Source organism: Paramormyrops kingsleyae, chromosome 14 (assembly GCF_048594095.1).
Source record: "Paramormyrops kingsleyae isolate MSU_618 chromosome 14, PKINGS_0.4, whole genome shotgun sequence".
NCBI classification, from domain to species: domain Eukaryota; kingdom Metazoa; phylum Chordata; class Actinopteri; order Osteoglossiformes; family Mormyridae; genus Paramormyrops; species Paramormyrops kingsleyae.
In genome coordinates, this window is record NC_132810.1 from 21619858 (window position 1) to 21639512 (window position 19655).

General features: G+C 39.0%; 1 protein-coding gene across 6 annotated transcripts in view; it reads right to left on the reverse strand.

The window, feature by feature from the left end:
• plcb1 (phospholipase C beta 1) overlaps nt 1-19655 on the reverse strand; it is a 65987-nt gene that overhangs the window by 3588 nt on the left and 42744 nt on the right. The window contains exons 13-32 of one of the 6 annotated variants that reach the window (XM_023839104.2): nt 19564-19648; nt 16557-16731; nt 12812-12879; nt 12484-12580; nt 12291-12375; nt 11379-11503; nt 10488-10642; nt 9902-10066; nt 9700-9799; nt 9512-9616; nt 9157-9269; nt 8840-8975; nt 8671-8724; nt 7835-8054; nt 7062-7242; nt 6818-6894; nt 6572-6661; nt 6004-6061; nt 2827-2913; nt 1908-1932 (exon numbers count right to left, since the gene is read on the reverse strand). In XM_023839104.2, the coding sequence (XP_023694872.2) occupies nt 1908-1932; nt 2827-2913; nt 6004-6061; nt 6572-6661; nt 6818-6894; nt 7062-7242; nt 7835-8054; nt 8671-8724; nt 8840-8975; nt 9157-9269; nt 9512-9616; nt 9700-9799; nt 9902-10066; nt 10488-10642; nt 11379-11503; nt 12291-12375; nt 12484-12580; nt 12812-12879; nt 16557-16731; nt 19564-19648 (2201 nt within the window). Of the gene's footprint in view, nt 1-1907; nt 1933-2826; nt 2914-6003; nt 6062-6571; nt 6662-6816; nt 6895-7061; nt 7243-7834; nt 8055-8670; nt 8725-8839; nt 8976-9156; nt 9270-9511; nt 9617-9699; nt 9800-9901; nt 10067-10487; nt 10643-11378; nt 11504-12290; nt 12376-12483; nt 12581-12811; nt 12880-16556; nt 16732-19563; nt 19649-19655 lie in introns of those variants that run through there. The other 5 variants (XM_023839103.2, XR_002841461.2, XR_002841463.2 and 2 more) reach the window with 5 other exon arrangements.

Consider the following 19655-nt stretch of genomic DNA (forward strand, 5'->3'; position numbering starts at 1 on the left):
GGGTCGTATTTGCTGGTTTTGATTATTGGAGTGGTTACAACCCATCCCCCCATACTTTATGCATATGCATTCACGCACAATCAGTGATTAGTAAACACTGAGGTGGTGATTAATTGCATTAAGCTGAACTGAGAAAGAACACAGAAGATATTAAATGTATTAGTATACACGGGCAAACCTTAACTTAGCCAGTCAGCTATGTATATCTTTAAATAATCTACACAAACAACTCTCATGCTGAATTTCTTTGTTATTTACAAATGCATAATCACTATAAATCAATATAGCATTATACTGAATACTCAACATTAATACCACTTAGAACCATTGATCAGTATTGTTATGTGATATTTTGGACTTCTGTACTTGAAAAGCAGGGCGATCCAGCGTCTCCGTCTGTTAACATTGTAAAAATACTGTGCACAGAAGTTAGCATTCTGTTAAAGTTTGACGGGCAAGAGGAACATCCATGTTGACAACAAGGCCTACAATTCAGAGAGCTTAAATTGATCGATGCTCTCAAAAGAGTATACTAGTTCTTCTAAAGCAAATATCGGCCAACTGTTGCATAGACAAATATTTTGCATGTAATGAATATTAAGGGTTGGGTGTAAATTTTTCATTCAGTAAAATATTTCTAGAATTAAAAGGTTGCCTTTCTTATACAGTACTTCAATGCCAAATGACTATTGACTTTTTATATGCTATACTTTTTTTTTCCCAGTACGCCACAGCTACAGTACTGTATACTGTATGTAGGTGCTTATGGAAAATCAATATCGAGACCAGTGAGAATCAGTGGTCTGCAGAATAATTATCATTTCTGTGAAAGAGCCATTAAGGTGGCTTGCGACCAAGGCACTAACATTTCACCAGAGATTTCTGTACTTGTCTTTGTGAGTTCTGTAGAAGACAAAGTGCAATGGAAGCATCAACGTGACAGCGAAAGGTATTAATGGAACAAACCAGCAATTACATTACCTGACATTCTGACATGTGACAAATGCACAAACTGACTGCAAAAACACACCCAAAGGCAGAATCCATGTGACTTTGGATGCTGAGATGCTACACGGTCTACACTTTCTAAATTGAGACTTAGTAGACCATAACAAAGGCAAAATATTTATAGTTAGCATTGTCAGAGAATTTATAACAATAACCAATTGACATACCTCTGATTGCAAATGCTGTTCAATCCAGATCTTAGTATGGAATCAAGACTCAATGACATACAGAAGGTTTTGCATCTTGTAAAGCCTATTGGCTTTTAAAAATGCACTAATACTACAAAATTTAGGGCAGCATAACATTGAGAGCTTAGCTGACCTATAAATGAAGTTTCAGTACATCTCAGATTCCATGTGGATAACAGACATGGAACTTGCAAAAGGTTAACAGATGACTTTCCAAACATTCTGCATGCTGTCACCCTAGAAGATTCAATCAGTTTTTTTTTCCCCACAAATTTAATTTCAAACAAAAAAGCATATACAATGCATGATAAAATTATTTGTCAATACAAATGTTCTCAATGGTACAGTAAGAATGTCTACTGTACACAGAAAGAAGGAAATTGTAATTTAAGGTGGGATGGATTTTAGTAATGTTGACGGCATTGTGAGGAAGACATTGTGAGGAAATTTTGACTACTGCAGGTCACACGGAACCCTTGTAGCCATGTACATTTACAACAAATACATCAATGCAGACAGTGACACAACATGACCTTGGGAACACAACAGATTTCAGACAGAAGCTTCGACTCTGCAAGTCTGTTAGGGTTATTTTGGAACAGGGTATGCACAACCAGTCTTCATCGTTCACTAATCAAAGGCAGAGTTTAATCGTCATCACTCTAATATTGATGAAATGATCAAGCCAAGCTTGGATGCAGCACAGCTTACCTTCCTCATCAGATGAAGACCCGTCCTATAATGATAATAACAATAATAACAATAATACAAACTGTGCTCTTTGTAAATTTTGAATGGTACATGCACCATATATGAAATAATAATAATAAGCTGTTGAAAAGCACCAACTGTAAAATAATATTGCCTCTGGCCAAATGTCAAAAGAGCCATGAAAATGCTAAATAGCTTTGATGCTCAGATTTATATAGCTTCTTTTATACCGTGAATGGACGTAATCTGAAGTGTTAGCACTCTTTCTAAAATCACCCCAACAACTTTTTTTTTTTGCTTTTTTAATTTAAATTAGGCTTGTGCCGACATCAAATATTCACAGCGCCTGTAAAATTAACCAACATAATATTGCTGAATATTATTAGGCATAGCAAAACACAACCTATAATACCTAGTATAAAATAGTTCTTGAAGACGTATTGTATGGCAGTATTTTAAAAAGAGCAACACAGTAAAATATAATTTATGTTTTCTATGCACATGTGAATATGAAAAATGGAAAGCAGATGGATGGTAAATACAATGACACATTGCCAAACAATTACAAGTTAATATTAAATCCACATGTGCCACTGAACTTTAGGCTGCCTTTAAAAGACTTGTGTGGCTCTCTGGTACTTGCACACAAAATGCACCACATAGTTTGTCATCTGGGTCAAAAAAAAGGACTTTTATGCATTAGCCCAGAAGCAGTAATACCACATTTGCACTGTCAGATATGTCAGCTTAATACTGGACTTTATAAGATTCATTGTTGAATATGAGGGCTTGGCTCCTGTAGCGGGATAGCAAGTTGAATGAACTTTGATAAATATTGCTGCAAAACGAAACACTGGCACAAGCCTAATTCAAATACCCTTCCACTATTTCACAGATACCTCGTCTTTCTCAGACCTACCTTTGGTTTTTCATCCACGATTTGTTGCTGAATGTCCTTGTACTTCTCCAGAAGTCGTTCCTGTCTTTTGCTCTGAGCATCTTCTAACTAAGGAGGAAATTAAAAACATTATAGTCATAATATTATATTTATATTGCTGTTGGCACTTTATGTGAATCACGTGTCTTGTATTTAATCTGTACATGGCTTGTATATTATGCATTGTCTGTAAATTATATGTTCATTGTTTGTACATTGTGTAACCTGAGAGACACCATTGGCTTGTGCTAAATTCCTTATGTGACTTAACATGCTTGACCAATAAATCTGATTCAGAATATACTATCCTACTTGTTCTGCCATACCATAAAGAAGAAAGACACACGTTATGCCAATAAATGTAAAAGACACCTAAAAAATCACCTACAATGCTTCTAAACCAGAATAGATATATATTTTTGTCATTCAAGAGTTACGATTTCTGACTTTAGAGATTTATATATAACATGTAATAGACTGTTCTAAAGAAACATGTTATTTTGGGTGCGAAACGCATTTAATTGTACCACTGTGCAATTTCTTTCAGATATACAGACCTCCATTCGGAGAACAACGCCACTTGTAAATGAGCAATGAAGCCAAAGAATTTTCTGCAACACTCAGTTAGCAAAAGAAGCCTTATAAACACTGAAAGCATCTCCCACTTCTAATGACTGTAGTAGGCGTTAGAGCAGGTTTTCTAATGATCATAATGCTCATTACCCAATATTTATTTTACCTTGCCTAGAAGGACACCCAAGAAAACTTTGTAGAGCTATGTTACTTCTACACAAGGGCACCGTGGTTGTGGTGGTGAGGGGCGGGGGTTAGGGTGATTCCAAGGGGCTCGGGGGTGACAGGGCCCTAGAAAATTAAGAAAATAACTGGATTGCTCTGAACTGGGGGGCCCAGATGATATGTTTTCATGGGCTCAACATCTTTAGTGATGACCCCTGCTTCTACACAAGCTCTTGATTCACCAAGCTAATTAGTTTTTTTTTCCAAAGTCCATGTGTTCCTTATTGTGTCATTATTATCACTTAAAGAAGTTTTAATCAAGCCCCAGGTACAGACCCGATTGTCTGTATTTATCTAAAATCCAAGTGCACAGCAGTTGTTTGTTTTTAAACCTCAGCAATGTCTATGATTCAGCCTGGGTCCCGACAGTCCAGAGCCGTGAAACAGAACTTGTCAGAGTAATGAATGGCCCTCTTCACTCCTCTGACTGCGGCAACGTCTCTGTTCTCGTGCTTCTAGGCTTAAGTGACCCTTTTGAAACCATAGATCACTTTAGTGTCCATAACACAACAAACAAGCTTGTTGTTCCGAGCGGACGGGTGCATTCTCGTTTTAGGTCTTATCTGACTGACTGAAATCAGTTTGTTCGAGTAAATGATCAATCATCATAGTCCAGGTATGGAGTTTGAAATAGCCTGGCTTTCTTCCTGCTCAGCCACACAGGGATTATTCACAACCGTAGTATTAAATACAGTCACTATTCTGCTGACACATAATCTCCCAAACCAAGTAATACATTTGGTCTCCCAAATCTATATATATATATATATGTATGGAGACTATAGAACTGCTAAACTATAAGTTAGAAATAAAGGCAGTAGGCCCCAAATGGCTATTAATCAGATATACATTTTGTGCCTTAAATTGGTATGGCTTTTCAATACAAAAAGCCTTCCTGTTACAATTAATTCCACGTGTTCTTTCTTACATTGTAGGTATATATGTTGTTCATCTGCAGAATATAACCAATCAGATCATTAAAATGTGTTCTATGTACAATGTAATAGTACATCTCATATATATATATTCATTAAACCTAGAATTTAGGCTAAACTTCAATATCTGGCTTCCCAAAAGTGTCTTTAAGTTAATTATTTATAGATTCCTATGCCTTTCATTCTGTTTTCTGCTCACAGTCATATAGCCCCGAGCCATAAGTTCAACAGTGACCTAGATATATGCCCTAAAACAGGATCTAGATACCCATAGATACTCTAGATATTCATTTTCCATTATTTTTCTAACTTTCTTAATCTCCAAATCAAAAATACTGTAAATCACTTTTCTGCTGTTTTTCTTGCATGGCAAATATTGCTTTGCAAATTTTAATTAAATAGTACATTTGAATGTTAGTTATTATTTTGTTCTGCTGATTCTCAGGTCTCCGTCATGTCTTCTGCTCCTTGTCTTTCTTTTCGATGCTAGTGTCCTTCTATTAAGCATGCTTCAATATGCTAGTATCCTCCTGTTTCGCATGCTTCAATATGCTAATATGCTAGTGTCCTCCTATTAAGCATGCTTCAATATGCTAGTATGAACAATGCCAAAATTTCAAACAAGGTTGTCTGCAAACTCCACATTCTGGGCCTGAACGCGTAAGTTTGTAACTGTATTCCAGTGTAATTGGGTTCTCATCACCAAGGACTGAACATGGTCTATCAGATCCTCCTCCCTGGTCAAAAGGGTGCAATGGACCTAGTATTCCCTAAGGAGTTTAAAGAGAGCCCACCTGTCCCGCTGGTATATTTCTGCTGAGAGTATCCTGCACTACGGCTACAGCACAGGTTACCAGCTAAGCTGCTGATCAGAAAGCCCTGCAGTGACTCATTGGCCTGCAAATGGCAGACATCTATGACGATGTTTAATAGACACCAGCAATAGTCCACTGGTAAAGGTTATAGATGACAAGTTACTGTTCATGCACCATGCACTGTAGTGCACTCCAAAGTTACTGTATAACAATATAGTTCCATGCAATATCCAAACCAGTTAAGTAAAGTACTCTTGTGTCTGTTCACAACTGTACTTTGTTCATAGTACTTGAATAGCCCAGTATCCATCGCCCAATACTTCTCTGTCCTGTGATTTGTGTCATGCACTTTGCCTTTTCCAGCAATTTTTTTGTGCACTTTACTCTGCCCCCTACTTTGTGCTTAGTCTACACTTTCATGCCAAGTTTTACTGATCTTTTTCCCTATTTTATTTACACTGTTGCACTCTGCATCATCTCAACTGTAATGCAACTCTCACACTCAATTCAATCCTTATATATCTAGCATCCAGATGCTATATCCTGGCTCCTGCCTTCTTTGAATTCGAATTTTGCGTAATTACTTACTTACTCGTTGTTTATCCACTTACCCGTTTGATGTGCTGTACCACCTCATTAACGTAGGATCTATTAATCTCCAGTTTTTCTCTGCCAAACACATAAAAGAGAGTTAAAGACACATAAAAGAGTGTTAAAGACAGAAACCAAACTGCTTAATTGGGAAAATATACCTGAGCACACATAGCTAATTAAGTGAGCTGGTGGTGAAACTGAACAAATGTCTGGAATATGACAGATTTGGGAACCAAAGCGACATTCTTCTAGCCATCCATGATAACGTTAGAATGAATTTTCTTTAGCAGACTAAAGCTTCAGTCATCACTGCAAAAGTGAAAGCATGTGAAAGCAATTAGGCTCTAAACACAGCATGGCTCTGCGAAGGGCAGCCATTTTGATCCGGTATTTAATTATATTTGCATCAGATATAGCTGCAAACTGATATAAATCCACTTCTACAGTATATTGGTGTGTGATGCCCTGCCTTGTGCCTGTAGCTTCCAAAACAGGTCAAGCAGTTACAGAAAACAGATGGATGGATGGAAGGATTTCTGGAAAAAGTCAAACCCTTCAGATCTTCTCACTGAGCATCTGACTTACTCCTCAGTCAGGTGTTTATCTTTTGATTTGGCTTCATTCAGCTTCTCCTGTCTTTTTTTGTCCATTCTCTTTTTCAAATCTTTTTTCTCCCTTTAAAAATTAAAATGTAATTATAGCAATAATATACATCAATAAGTAGTTTTCAGGTGTGTATACTGTATATAATTAAATTGCATTTGTGACGTTAAAATCATAGGAGTCTCCCTCTTTTAGCAGCGTCAAAACAAAAACATAACCCTCACTTACTTGTCACACATCTCTTTCAGCTTCTTTAGTTGATTACTTTGACACTCCTCTGTCACTAAGGTTAGTTTCTCCATGAGCTGTAAAACATAATAAATTATATGTAGGGACCAGAAAAAGATGTCAAATCAAGCAGAAGACTTAAATGATTTCTGAGTGTTAACCTAAAAATCAGGCTGCCTTCGACGTTTACTCTTATACATTTTGCATTCCGGCACGCGAAGATGGTTTCTGGAGTAATGGCTACCTGCTTAATGTGTTCCCGCTTCTGGTACTTTTCGCTGTAGTACTGCTCCTGTCGGAGACTCAGCAGCTGCTGCTGCTGCTGCTCTTTCAGCTGGGTCAACGTCTCGCCGTTCTCCTGATCCAGCGCTGACAGCTCGCGCTCGATGGAGGACGGCTCCTGGTCAGATCCTGGCGACGTGCACCTGCAGCACAGAGAGATAACGCCGTGTGGGGGGGGGGCACTATTAGTGACAGCCATCACAGAGGCTAAAACTATAGTTCCAGAGCTTGCAATACTGCAAAACAGTACTTCTGATTACTCTGCTTGGGGTTGTTACCACATAAATATGAATGAAACTTAATCTGGATATAAAAATGTAGTGAGTGTGCCAAACAAAATCATATATGCAAAGAAAGCTTAAGTGTCATAAACCCCCTCTGACAAAACTGTGAAAGTCACACAGCCACACAAATCTAACCAATCAATGCCATTTAGAAAAAGCAATACCGTAGGAAAATAGATTAATCTCACAAGCTTCAGTGACATTCCAGTCATATAGTAACCTTAATTTGTTTAACACTTTTATTGAAAGTGGTGTAAAAAGCAGGGTCAGCTAGTCTCTGGAGCAGTTAAATGGTTAATAAGGGCCTTGCTCAAGGGCACAATGATGACATCACTCTACAGATCAGGAGACGTGAACCGGAAACCTTCTGATCACAAGCACACTGTGCCACCACCGTCCCCCCCACAGATAAACAAAAGAAAAACAACACTTTGTGAAGAAACCTACCTACCTTTTCTTACCATCTTTTTTTGCAGATTTTTGGAGGGCGCCCCGTCTTCGGGTGTAGTCGTTCTGGAACTCGTTGTATTTAGCAGTGTGGTCTTTGATCATCTCGCTGGTCTTCTTATGATGCCTCTTCACCAGCTCCTTCATCTCCTTATAGTGTTTTCTTTGCTCTCTAATATACGTTTTTTGTTGCTTAAGCTCCTCCAGAGTCTTGGGCTCCACTTCTGAAATGTTAAGCATATTATGATGATGATTGATTGTCATTGTAAATAAGAAACTGTTCTTAATGCTTTGCCTGGTAAAATAAAAGTTAATGAATGAATTAATTATTATTATCGTTATTATAATTAATGATAATAATGGCATTATTAATGGACATAATAAGAATAATGATAACAACAACAACAACAATAATAATAATCATAATAATAAGGAAACTACTGTCGTCCTGTTTTGCGGTTGACTTCTTCTTAATAGTCTGTCATCAGAACGCTAAATTTCAATACAGCAATAGGTTCCATGATGTTCGCGGTTTTCTTGCTCATCCTTTTGCAAAGCAGGATTATGCATAACTTTGACAAACAGTTTCAAAATTTATTATATTTTTGTTTTATGACAAAAACTTATGTTGATGCTGAATGTAACTACAATAGGAATACAAACACACATATATTTATGTAAATTTCATATATTGCATCAAAATTCGATTAAGCCCAGTTTGATTTTAAACCTCTTGCTTGCTTATTTTTTAAAGGCAAGCTAATAGTAAAATTGCACCTGTAGAGACAAAGTTACGTTTATCCACGCTGTTATCTGACCCGTATCAGAAGATCCTCTTACCTGTGAGGACACTCTGTATGAGGTCTTCAGTTTTCACTGCAGGCTTAGCTGACACTAAAACACATGAAGTTCATATTTACACAATCCTGGTTTGATTTCTTAGGGAAAGAGACCACATCATTTTCAATCTGATACTCATAGTTAGTTTTTAACAATAGTTGGGGTGTACCTGTCGGCGGCGCCGGCTGAGTCACATGCGATACGGCTTTGGGGGTGACATTAGCTACATGGGTGACACCGTTCTCCGAGGTGACTGGCTTGGGGTCATTTTTTGGCTCGGGGGGCTGGTCAGCCCCTGGCTCAGCCTAAAAATAAACACCACACAGAAACAAACTAATCTGTGTTGACAGCACCCAGCTTTGACCCCATGAACAATTAATACGATTACAAAAATGCTAAAGAGCACTAGTAAATAAAATAAAGGTACACACAAAATAGATAAATCAAAATACCTTCAGCATTACATTTAAGTTCAAGTAATCAAACCTCCTTGCTGACATCCTCCTCCTCTTCCTCTAAAGTCAATGCTGCCAGCTGTTTGGCTCTCTGCTCCATTAAATTCACATATCTGATTGGGTTTGACAATGCCTCGATGACATCTAGATAAAGACACCAATATCAGCACAGGGCTCAGCCCTGAGTCACGGCAACCAGGACAATGAAAATTAAGAATTTTTTAAAGTGCCTGAGCACAGAAAAACGTTCAAATGACAATTTAAGGTAATTCTACAATAGTAATGATACTCTGGACATTTAACAGGTAGAACTGCCTGCAGTGTTTGGAAGGTGGATGAACACAATCGCGAAATCAAACAGATAATGTTCGGATACCGAAACTTACCGGCAAATGTGTCTGGTACATAATCCTTGACTTCGATGTAGACAAATACAGCCGGCAGCACCAAATTCTGGTTCTTCTCATTCCTGAGGCCAATGTAGCGATAACCTGAAATAGAGAGATACAGTCTAGTAGTGCAGCAATATCTGTGCAGGTAATAATTGTATCTCAAAAACCATATGGTTTGCTACCTGGTCGGATCGCAGACACAGGAATGATGCGATGGCCAATGAACTTTCCACCTTCCTCAAACACCGCTATCCTCAGAGAGGCCAAAGTGGGCAGGACAACCTACAGAATGTCACATGTAGCTCACATGTATGCATGACATTCAGCATTATTCCATTACCGTATTCTTTAGAGAAAATGGCGAACAATATAAAGCAGTCTCACTTTCTTAAACACTATAGGCTCTTCGTCCCACACGGGGTTGATTGCGTTCCCTTGCGAGGTCTTGGTTTTGAACGCTTTTCTCCTAGTGTCCACCGGCAGACCAAACATGTCGATTTCCGCATAGGTGCCGACTTTCTTATCAGTCAAAAACTGCCCAGATATAATCTGTGGATATACAGAAGACTTTAACTGTTAAAATGATATGACAGGATATTTGTAATAAACAGTAGTAGCAGTTGCCGTTTGTGTCAAAATAAACAAAATAAATGTGTATTCTGAAATATCTATTCATTAAAGTCCTCAAACATATTTTAAATATACAGATTGCAGTATGTAATCCATCCATCCATCCATCCATCCATCCACCTTCCACAAGTACAGGGTACAGTAAGGAGAACATGCAAACTCCATGCTTCAAACCCTGAGCCCTGGCAGTATGACACATCAGTGCAATGATATATATGCATGTTAAATTTTCTAAATAATGATAATCAACATCACAAAATAAAAAATAGATTTTGAATGAACAATACTCTGATATATTATAGCCTGAGAACTTCCTGAGTGTGAAGATATTCTGATTCACCTTGACTGACAAGGTGTTTGCTACAATTCCATCCACGGTGGTCTCGGTGAAGGGGTCAAAGTGCTTGTCGTGCCGCCTCATAAACTCTGGCTTTAGCCGGTAGCCACTCTTTCCGTTAAACTCGTACATGCCCAGGTTTAGCTGCATGGGGAGGTCTGCACGCCAAAGACAGGAAGTCAGCAGAAGAGCGACATCACAATGAACATTTCAGTATCTTTGGCTCTAAATCTTTCAGCACTTTCCTTTAATAGACGTTGAAGGGTCACAGCAGGGGTATGGATACCCTGGCAGATTCAGGGGGCCCAGCGCTTTACAGCGCCTCTTGAATATGTAAAATTATATAATGTAAGATTTAACTATTTAAACCAAGTAACACACCACCTGTATCATGAATGTCAAACATCTGAGTTTGAATGTTTAACAAATTTAACCAGCTACTTCCCCGCTAATGATTGGATTTATCCGAATGCTCAGGGGAGTGGTTCTGGAAGCAAGGGGGTGTGTGATGTTTTTGTCAGGGGGGGGCAGAATATCTAGCTATGCCCCTGCAGAGGGACATAAGACCATGCTTAATGAAGAGGAGATCTCTCAGTCAGTCCTGCTCATTGGAATATGTAAGAACGATGGGTACAGCATTGTCCACCCCTGCTGCCAGAAGCAGCCTGTACACCCCAAGGAAGTTTATTTGAAACCCACACTGTTCTCTCAAGCATTTTATTTTCAATTTGTGACCTCATTGGCTTCCCACTACACCATCTGCTGCCACAGAACTGGCAATTCATTTTAACCTTCTCGAAGCGCATCCTGTACTGCGACAACTGTCAACCCCAAATCTATTTTCAAGATGACGGCAACAGAGCACCCCTAGAAAGACATGTAGTACTGTCTTACCTATTGTCTGGAAGTTCAGAGCCACTAACTGACAGCCTGCGTTCCAGAATACTTGAGGCATGTAGTTGGAAGAATCCACACGTGTGCCCTTAGGATAGAGTCGGCTAAGCTGGAGTTTGTTATATCTGAATTCAAGTCAAGGAGAATGTGGGACACGTTTATCATTATTAATAGAATGATTAGTGTTGACAGCAATACTCTTGAAAAAGATTTAAAAATATATCAAAGAACAAAAGGACTGTGCTGCAGTTTCTTCAGTTGCAATGACATATGTGTGCTGATTTCTGTCACAAACACTCTTCAAATTTATGTTTAATTACAGCTAATAAATGCCAGTCTTTCACATCAAAATAATAAAAAAAGTATATTGTTGCATGTGATTTTGGGGAAAAAGAGCACATGCGATTGAATTCCAATCAGCAATTAAGGCACTATGCTTGACGCCTTTATTCTAACGCCCCTTTATGTGTTTAAGTGTGAGTCAAAATTGTGTCTTTTCCATTGTACTTATAGTGCATGCAAGTGAACAGTTTTGAAACCTAAATTAACAGGATAATTCATCCAGCAGAAAATTACACAAAATATCCCGCCTTTCTTTGCAAGCAGCAATGATCAAAGGATTGGCATTTTTGGACTCATTTATAGTTATAACCTGAAACAAAGAGATTTTAATGAACAATCAAAAACACTGATCAGTGGTAAAACGCTGGACATTGTGAAAATACTGATGCAAGAGAACAATAAAAAAGACACAGAAAAGCAAAGGGCCTTTACTGTGCACGATGATTAAATATCACAGTAAAACACTATATTACTGTTATTATGAAATAAGTATTGTGCGAGAACGCTTTGACTTTTTTAATAGTTACTGAACTAAAGTGAAATGAAGTCAAACTCCATACTGAAGGATACTCAACAAACTCCACTGGGGTCTTTGTGAGCTGTTCTAGGGCTTTCGTTTCCACAAACGAAGACATTTGGTAACTACGGTTACTTTCTGCAAAGAAAAAATGTATATGCAACAGTGCAATATTAGTTCTTCCATAAAAGACCAAAAGTAAGTGAGGCTAGTGCTTGGAGATGTTTGGATGTGTGTGTGGCTCACTTTTGGAAACCTCAAAGGAGTGAAACTTGGTGGGCTGGATGTAATTCACCAAGGTGGACATTTCCTCTGTGGCCACGGCCTCCCTTCCCGCCGTTCCCTGCATGTCACAGACAAACATTTAGGTTGATTGTTGGTTTCACAGAGCAAAAATCAATCAGCCAGTAAAGCATCTCAGCTAAATGACCCATTACAGCAGTAGCAAATTTATTACACCTAGTTAATGTCATGACAAACATATTGTTAACAATTGCGCGAATAAAAACCCAAATTTTGAACAATCAGCTAATGTTGTTGTCTATTTTTTATATATCGTATAAATATTCCATACCTCATCCATTGATTTCTTACAGTCTTCATCATCATCATCATCCTCATCACTTTCTGCCTCTACGTCACCTGGAATGAAAAGTCAAAATATAAATATTATTTTTCAGACTTTATAACTACTAAAAAAAAATCAGACAATGTCTTTCTAAGCTTTGAATTTAATTATTAAAACACACAGAATTGCATTTACTTGTTTGACAATTAAAGAGTTATTATAACATAACATACTACTTCCAAAGATAATGTCTACTAATATGGAATCTAAAGAGGATATTCTTCAGTCATAATATTCTTTTAATTAAGTTTTTAAAATGTTATCCTCCTGTGATATCTGCCACGCGACATCTGAGCCACTGCATCTTATCTATTCAGCTCAATAAAGTCCGTCTCCTTATTCTCTTGAGAGACTGATCTCATTCATAATTTATGAAATGGCTCTATTTGTGGGTGGGGGGGGGGGGGTATACAATATCACCTGTTTGACTGTAGAAACAAAGGAATCGTTGTATATTCCTTCACTTTGGATACATATTTTGTACAGTGAATGCAAAAAGTAACAGTACGACAACACGTTACTTTTGTAATTTAAGTTAATGAAAGCACATTGTGGTGCACGAACGGAAGATTCCACCACTAGATGGCAATGTGGTATAATGTTCAATGATGTCTGAGAAGCACCTGAAATCTCAGATGGCAAATGATGATTGTAATAATGATAGATGCAGAATTACATTTGAAATTTAATTTTTAGCTGTTCACGTACTATAAAACAATTCTCTGTGCAACCACAGTACCATTTGTTGTCTCAAAATGACATCAATGTAAAAACTATTTTAAATAACATACATACATGATTATACCTCGATACCTCAAGATAAAAGAATTAAAAGAAAAAGGTTCCCTTAAGTTTACTATTCTTTCCTTTAGCTTCCATTTATTATTGTATGATTTCCTGTGATTTTCTCATCACATTATACTGTTTATTGTCATATGTACTTTGTACTTTGATAATTAAAGAGTTATTATAACATAACATACTACTTCCAAAGATAATGTCTACTAATATGGAATCTAAAGAGGATATTCTTCAGTCATAATATAATAATATGACAATAAACTTCAACTAAAACCACTGAATTTTACAAAGCTGAACAGAAACCATGAAACGGAAAAACAGGACTGCTTATGATTTTTTTTTTTATGCTCCAAAAAAACTCCAAATTCCTTGACAGAGTACATTCCATTCTGCTCCACATATACTGTACTTTTATATAGAGAAATTACTGCTACAGAAACTACTGCTACTGATACTATCTGTCCCTTTCCATCACTGATCTATCACAGGGCACGTACAGTCACACATAAAGGGCAATTTACAATCACCCACTCACCTAACTATAATTTGGGGACTAAAGGCCTTTGCACACCAAGTCCAGTTTTTATATGCGTTTTTTTTATCTGTCATCTGATAAAAATCGTTATATGCAGAAACCTTGTACACTGGATCCAATACGTTTTATTATTCAAAAATTGCAGAAATTCGCAATATGAAGCAAAATAAAGTCATCAAGCAGTGGGGATGATTTTGTGACCCTTTCACTTCTGAGCAGAAAAAAAAGAGAAAATACTGGGTCCATCCAATCCTGGGAAGCCATCAAGAACAGGGAGAATTTCACCTGCTGATACGAAAACGACGGAATTATCCCAATCATTTTAAGGTATATTTCTGAATGTCAGCGGTCCAAACTGAGGTGCTTTCACACCACAAGAATTTTTTTCAGGATCCAGAGCTTTTTTCCAGTACCAGGAACTTTTGACATGTTTACACTGCAGGAACTCAGCCCAACTATTGTTCCTTGGAGGCAGTTCTGGAACTCTCTCTTTTAGTACCTACTCCAGACTAAGGTACTTCTCGTTCAAACACGAACTACTAGGGAGGCGCTTACAGCAGTAGCTTGCTGATTGGTTAATCACAAGCACCGCCCATAATTTGGAAGTTACTTGGAAGTGCAGAATACACCACATTGTTTTTTTATTCTGTGAAACCAAAAGATCAAGCAGCTGGCCAGATTTAATAATGAAATATAAACATGTCTTTGGTCAAATGAATAAAATACAAATAAAAGGCTGTGTCCCATTTTGATCACAATCACCCACCATAACTAACAAATGACTAACAACATAATTTATTCATCCTTCATTGTTTTGGGGTGTTGGTGTAGTATTGAAGTATGTATGAGTTTTTTGCATCTCCCATGTTTATTTAGCATAAAAGTTCCAGTTCCTGTTGTACTTCAAAAGTCCCAGGTCGAGAGCCCAGGAACTTGAAACCAGGGACCACGTTGCAGAACTTTGGTGTGAAAGCACTAATAATACTGCAACCACATTAAAAAGACCAGCAATATCCTCGATCCAGTTAGTGGCTGGCAGTATGTCTAAGGTAGGTACACACACACACACACAGGAGTTTAATAGGCTATCCAAATAGTGCCATCAGAAAAGTGCGCTCTAGGTGATCAGCAGATAATCATAGCCCAGCCTCAAAATGGTGCAACATACATACAAGATCATGGTCAACAGCTTTTAACAGAGTCAAAAAATGGAATCTGCTCCGGAAAAATTTAATAACGAGCGAAAGTTCTAGTGTCAACGTGTAAACACGATTGACACAACGGGACGTCATTTTTGTTTTTAAATGTGCCACAATTTCAGATGGAAAAAATGGGTACTTGATGTGCGATGGACTTCAGTATTACACAATAGGGAAATGAGGTATGAAAAACATTATCAACACAAGCTAAATTGTGGTTTTCCTGGATACAGGGCCCTAGAACTATCATAGTCACGCATATGCGGAAAACCCATAACACTTCTAACTCTAACCCTAGCTTGTCTTGGTTAACCTTAATTTGGTGACTTAGGGTGACACAACAGGCCACTAGAAAGTAAAATGTTACCAAACCCAGCTAAATTGTAGTTTCCCTGTATACGGGGCCCAGAACTATTAGTAAAACACCTTTGGATGCCTGATAAAGCTATAACCTTTCTAGCCCAACCCATAGCTGTTGTTTGGATAACCCTCATTTTGGGACTTGGGGTTACACAACAAGCTCCTGGAAACTATGAGAAATGTCATCAAACCCAGTTAAATTGCGGTTTCCCGTGATACAGCAGCACAAAACCAACATTATAAACACCTTAAGATGTCTGTAAAAGCTACAGTACAACCTTTCTAGCCCTAACCCTAGCTTCAGCTGGCTAATGCTAATTTGGGGACATATGGTAACACAACAATCTGTTGGAAAGTATCACATATGCTATGAAATCGAGATAAACTGTTGTTCCCTGTTACACCGGGTCTAAGATCTGTCATAAAAGCACCTTTTTATGGATGAATATGCCAAAACCTTTCTAACCATAACCTTGACCCTATCCCTGGAGCTGTGTGGCCAAAGTGCTACCCACTGAGCAACTGTGCACTGTACAATATTTTATAATTATTAACTACCAATGTAAGAGCTTCCACTGCTCTACACTGTTTCTACCATTTGTACAATCACTGCAATTACTAGTATACTACTATTTAGGGTTTCTGCTACTCCTACTAATACTACACATACTTCCTTCCAGTACTACTAAAAGAGTTGCGCATAACTTCTTCCAAACCCACAGAAGTTTGTATTTAAACATTTTATTTCTGCAGTCAATATTCGATGTTTGCATCACAATGCAGAGGAGATCCCCACCCGCGCTTGGAGACGAGGGCTCAAAAACACCAGAGCTGTCACTGCATGCGTTGGAGGCCTGCTCCGCCAGCTTCTTCTTTGCGCTAGCATCAGAGGGCTTGTGCGACTTCTTGTTCTTGATGAGGATCTTCCCCATCAGCTCCTGCGGACTCGGCAAGGGAACTCCAGATTCCAGCTGGGAACAACACAGCAAGAAGCTAATCAGTGTCTTTAAATTTACATAAATGACTCCCTTAGTGATATTCCATCCATCTCGCAACCACGTAACCTTGTCAGGGTCAATTGGGGGACTTGGAGCTTATCCCAGGCAACACTGGACAGAGTAAGGGGCATAACATAGACAGGATGATAATCCAGCACAAGGCGGACACACACAAAAACACTATCACACACTATAAGCAACTTAGAAGCATTGGTTCATCCACCTGCATGTCTGTAAACTGCAGGAGGAAACGCAAGTACTGGGAGCAAACTTGCCCAACATGGGAAAAGCAAACAAACTTCAAACATACAAAAAGTGGATGAAATTCACCCAACTAACCTTGGAGGTAGAAAGTTAAATCCTCAACCACTGAGCTACCAAGTTGCCCTACTTGTCTGAAGGTGTCAGTTTTTTTTATTAAAAAATTGTTATATGTCACAACAAAAAGGTAATTCAAAACCTGTATCTAAGAGGTTCTTCAAAATTTCAATGACAGACCACAGCATAACAAACACAATATTCTCTTTTTCAGTTACAGAAATTCCAGTTCTTATACAGTGCAAGGCCATGGCAGTATCTCATGCAGTAATCCTAAACACACATTTATTTGCTCTGATCGTTGCAAGTCCCAACGGTAAACTTACCTTTTTATCTACATCTTCAGTACATGTACTTTCTAACCTAAAATGATTATTGAATTTTGTGCTGTTGAGATATGAAGTTAACATGATGTAATGTTCTGTGTAGGGGAGTTTTTGTTTTTCTTCATTTTTTGTTGGCTGTTATGTGTGACGTAACATTACAGTATTTGATTACCTTTCATGTTGTGTTTGTTGGTGACCATCACCATGCAGTCGCTGGTGATCTTTCCTGTTGTTCACTGTGTGAGGGAATCAAGTAAAAAAAAAAAAGCTGTCTATGTCTTTGAGGATCTTGATATAGACCTGCAACCCTCTACAGAAGTGTCAAAAGAAGGATTGTAGATTGGCTGTAGAAGTGGATGAGCTCCGCAGGCAGCTGTAGGAAGACCAACCTTGTAAGATCTGGGGTATAAAGCACTGGAGAAATTATGAATCCTCCGCTACTTCCCTGAGCTGACTAACTCAAGAATGGATGCATGCTTTTGAGCATCCCTGGAATATCCCAATGGGACTAGCTTGCACAGGTTCTGAGAGGCACCATCTCCAGTCCCTCTGCTACCCAGGAAAGTTGGAGTTGCACCAGGACTGCCTGGATTGGCAGGCCAATATGGGTCACACCCATTTTGTGGGAACTGAAGTCAGTAGTCAGTAGTGACAAGTCAGTCCACTGCGCTGTGGTACAACACATCACTGTTGAATGTGATGGCACCGCTTCCTGTCACATATGCAGAAGGTTGACCATCTATGTCTATGTGCAGCTCCACGAGGGCCCTCAGAATATTACTCTCAAGCATCTGAAATATAGCAGATTTGACTCTCTGTGATCTGACCCAGCAGAGCAGCGGGATACTCAGCCCTTACTATAGTGCTGGAGTGATACTTTGGGCAGCAAGCAACAGTGGACAGTATGAAGGATCAGCTGGCCAGTTGGTGGTGCATAGAGGGAGAGAGCCTGCACTATATCTAGCTTGGTCACCCCAGGTTTGACTGCTGGTTCAGTTCTCCATAGCAGATTTTGGTAGGTGGTGCCGGCCGCAGAGTAAAAGCCCGAAACTGCCTTCACCAATTCCCATGGCCTTTGGATGTTCTGGGTGATGCTTTTTGGACTTTGCAACATCCTCCTACTTCTTCGGGGGGAGTGTGGTGATCGCCACTATTCAGAACTGCTGCATGGCAGACCTTGATGACCTGCTGGTGCATGAATTAAGTGGGGACTTTGCTCAACCATCAGGAAGTCCTTGACACTATCCACCAAGCAAGCATCCACCTCAACTCCAGGGACTGTAGTTTGCTACACTGTAAAACATTGTTTCTGGGCTCTGTGGTGAACATCATTGGCATGGCAACCACTCTAGCAAAGGTGAGCGCAGTCAAGGAATGGCTGGTCCCCTATGATGTCACCGAGTTATACAGATTCCTTGGGTTAACAGTATATTACACTTCATTTCACCACCAAGACTAACCTGACGCACTGACTAATTATAATAAGTGGTGACAAGTGAGAAAACAAATGAACCACCTCATTTTCCCGACTCCAGGTTGCACTTACACTAAGGATCTTGCCCTGAAATGCCCTGATGCTCAGAGACTGCTCATTTTGGAAACAGACTAGCAATAGAGGGGGGGGGGGGCACGGTGTTGTTCCAAAATGGAGAGACTGGGGAACATATTGTGCCTTATTGCAGCCATGATCTGAGCTGCCCTGAGTGTAACTACTGTGTCACATCCCGAGAGCTCCTGGGACACAGCAAGTGGGATTCAGAGTAGAGGATGGATTTAATAGTGCTATCCATGGAGCCCCCGTGACACACCAAGTGATATAAAGGCACACACTCAAAGCTGTTGTGTGCAATTGCACTCTTCTCTTGCACAATTATTGTGCCATAGGTTAACAGGCAACAGAAGAAAAATATGAGTAGGACGAGTAACACAGATTTTTATGAACTCAAACGTATGTTTATCAAAAACAGGATGACACTGAAGGAGCATATTATTAAAGGACAACATAGCAAATAAGATATGGCTCATATATATCAAACATGGTCAAAAAAAGGGGGGCAGGTTCTGATTTCATCCTTAAGAAACGTTAGTGACTTGCACACTTTGGGCTGTGATCTCACAAGCACTTGCAATCGGAAAAGGAGCAATGGCAGATTCTACTTACAGCGTATTTCTCCAGAGGCTCAATCAGCAGTGCATCGCCAAATATCGATCTGCAGTATTCCGCCATCTTGGCTTGCTGCTTCGGGCTGTTGT